This window comes from Monopterus albus, unplaced genomic scaffold, assembly GCF_001952655.1.
Source record: "Monopterus albus unplaced genomic scaffold, M_albus_1.0 scaffold837.1, whole genome shotgun sequence".
In the NCBI taxonomy this organism is placed as follows: Eukaryota; Metazoa; Chordata; class Actinopteri; order Synbranchiformes; family Synbranchidae; genus Monopterus; species Monopterus albus.
The window spans coordinates 5,260-8,762 of NW_018128717.1; the positions used below are offsets into that span (position 1 = coordinate 5,260).

The 3,503-nt window shown below is 43.7% G+C and overlaps 1 protein-coding gene across 1 annotated transcript in view; it reads left to right on the forward strand.

Annotated features, from left to right (window-relative positions):
* The window catches only part of LOC109953601 (trace amine-associated receptor 6-like), a 978-nt gene extending 369 nt beyond the window's left edge, over positions 1 to 609 (forward strand). The window contains exon 1 of the mRNA XM_020589078.1: positions 1 to 609. This exon is cut by the window's left edge and continues 369 nt beyond it. Coding sequence (XP_020444734.1) covers positions 1 to 609 — 609 coding nt within the window.
* Positions 610 to 3,503: the final 2,894 nt, after the last annotated feature.

Genomic DNA, 3,503 nt, shown 5'->3' on the forward strand with positions numbered 1-3,503 from the left:
GTTTCCATCGACCGTTATCTGACTATCTGTGACCCACTGATCTACTCCTCTAAGGTCACTGTTACTAAAGTTAAAATCTGTATCTGTCTCTGTTGGACCTGTTCATTTACCTACAATGGGTTAATTTTACTAGACCATTTAGTGCAGCCAGACAGATTCAGTTCCTGTCATGGAGAATGTGTGGTGGTCATCAGCCAGATTTCAGGAACATTTGACATGTTCATGACCTTTATTGGGCCCTGTACTGTCATGGTTGTGCTGTATATCAGAGTGTTTGTGGCTGCCCTTTCTCAGATGCGTGTAATTCAGTCACAGGCTGCTGCTACCAAGGCCAGAGCAGCTCCAACTGCTAGAAAATCACAGCCCAAGGCAGCCAGGACTCTTGGGATTCTTATAGTAGTGTTTTTAACATGTTACTGCCCATACTATTATCCCATTCTTGCAGGCGTGAACACCTCCACCAGCCTGTCCTATTATCCCATATTGTTGTGGATCACTATGCTGAACTCTTGTTTGAACCCTCTGATTTATGCCATGTTCTACCCCTGGTTTAGAAAAGCTATCAAACTCATCATAACACTCAGAATACTGCAGGATAACTCCCCTTGAGGTTAAGATCCTGTAGACAGGGCTGGAAGTATCAGTCAATGGTCATTTTTACACTGTTTTAGAAACACTGTGTCACCTCTGAGCAGACTGTTCTGCTGCAGCACCACACAGACCTTTGGCAGTGGCTTCAGGCACAGAGATTCTCATTCTGTCAATCAGTCATGTTGTGAACTGTTTATTCTCATAAATACACACCTGAGTGCTGAGTGAAGCACATTAATCTGGGCTAATGAGACTTTTTTCTGTAAATGTTGGTCTGTTGACTTTGAATGAAACACTGTGCAGGTCATTTGCATTTATGTGCAAAATATTAAGATAAATGCATTGTTTTAGCTATGCTGATTCAGTTTTGACTTGTTCAGATTGGTATAAACACCAAGAAATCATAAAAGGTGAAAAATAACCATAAACAATATCAAATTAATATCTAGTGAATAGTTTTCAAATATATACATCCTGACTGTGATACAGTATAACAAATGTACACAGTCTAAGTGAAATGACTTGTTACCAGAGTTTTTTGCTGCTTTGTTGAGTCTGTGTCACCTTTATTCAGCGTTTGAATTTTTATCATTTAGGACTTAAAAGTTTTGGAAAAATCTCAGTCTGATCTCAATTTGACCACATTTGCTTACACTGTAAAAAGATGATGATTTTGTAGTATCCTCACTGTCATGATCACCAACAACCCCCAGAAAAGTGAACAGATAATGCGATGGAGTTTCATACTTTAATACTGTGTCATCACAATACTTTGCCAATTTACATGGGATTGGCTTATGTGTGTGTACAAATGATATTTTTGCCCATTAGCTCCAACACAGAATAAGATCAAATAAGATGGTTTAACTCCCTATGGGGCAGCACGGTGGCGCGGTGGTTAGTGCTGTTGCCTCGCAGGTTCTGGGTTCGAGCCCCGGCCGACCTGGGGCCTTTCTGTGCAGAGTTTGCATGTTCTCCCCGTGATTGCGTGTGTTCTTTCCGGGTGCTCCGGCTTCCTCCCACAGTCCAAAGCCATGCGGCATAGGTTGATTGGCATCTCTCAATTGCCCGTAGGAGTGATTGTGTGTGTGAGTGGTTGTTCGTCTGTGTGTTCGCCCTGCGATGGACTGGTGACCTGTCCCGGGTGTGCTGCAACTGGCTGGGATCGGCTCCAGCCCCCTGTGACCCGTTTGGGATTAAGCGGTTTAGAAAATGGATGGATGGAATTCCCTATGACAATTCCTATATGCCACTGCAACAGGCACCAGAGACCTTACAGCCGCAGCTGCCCTGACAACAGAGGTGTGGAACTCAATGTCCCCAGTTTCCCTCGGTTTGCTTCAGTTTGAAGCTCTTTCGGAGGTGGGAGTTGAAGACCTCTCTGACCGGGGCCTCCGCCAGATGTTCCCAACAGACCCTCACTATACATTTGGGCCTGCCAGGTCTGTCCAGCTTTTTCTTCTGCCAACCGAGTGTCCAAAACACATGGCCGAAGATCAGAGGAAACGGCCACAAATTCGATCATCGACCTCTGACTTAGGGTGTCCAGGTATCAAGTTCCCCAATGGACTTATGGATAAACCATACTAGCACAGTAATCCAATAACAACTCACCACTGGGGTTCAGATCAGGGAGGCCGTTCCTCCCAATCTTGACCCTCCGGGTATTATTGTCATTGCCCATGTGGGCATTAAAGTCCCCCAACAGAATGACAGAGTCCCCCGTGGGAGTGCTTTCCAACACGCCCCCCAGGGATCCTAAAAAGGCCAGGTACTCTACACTGCCATTAGGTGTATAAGCACAAACAGCAGTGAGAGACCCGAAGCCACAGGGAAACGACTCTCTCATCCACTGGGGTACACGGCAACACCTGACAACTGAGCTGGGGAGCTATAAGAAAGCCCACACCAGCCTGTCAACCCGTCACCCACCGGAGAGATAAAGGTTATATAATAAAATTTAAAAATTTTAAGATCTGAGAAATGTTTTTTCAATTCATGGAGTCTTCTGTGGGCTTCATCCACTATAACTGATGGTTAGAATAATTTTGGTTCCCATGTACTAATTTTACTAATCTCACATTCATCTGAATACGTCAGATCTACCTTTATGATGCTGACGTTATCAAACATTCTGGTTTCAAAACTAAAACTGTCACCCCCTTCTAGTTCAGCTCCCTGACATGCACAGCTTGAACATACTGTATATGAACTGACCTTTACATCCCAGAGGTGGCAGGAGATGATGTCTGATTGTCCTTGGTCTTCATAAAAAGCTACAGCTTGTCTACCATGTTGCTGGGCTGCAGTAAAGACATGTTGAAGGAGGGGTTTGCAGGATGAAGCCAGAAGGCTGCGGCACAATCAGCACTGCCACCTCCTGAGAACAGAGGAGTTTGGACCTGGTCACTTTCTGCTGCTTCTCCTGGCAGCTTCTTATTCATTCTGGAGGCCTGGGGATAAATTTAGATAGTGGAAGAGTCTTTTTAAATTCTTAACAATTTATTTTGGTCATTCCAGTGTACAACTCTGTTCTGTAAGAGGGTGAAGGTAGATTCTTGAATGAAGAAAGATTAAGATAAAAAATTGGGAGCAACCAGGCAGGCTGGTTTGACAGGAATATAACACTGATTAAACTTTTAAAGTTGTTTTATGTCAAAGAGGGACATGAAAATAATTCATAAATAAAAACTAAAAATAAATATGGAAGATTATAACAGGAAAGATTGTGTTAATGATTATAATGATGCCAAGGGACAAAAGTTACATCATCTTCTACCAGTTTGAAAAAGTAGGAGGGCAGTGTAAAAAGAAAATAAAATGAACTGTTCACCACCTCAGCTCTGCTCCTCTCCTCCCTGATGGGTGACACTTGGGGATCTGAGCTCTGCTTTCCCAACCTCAACTCCTCC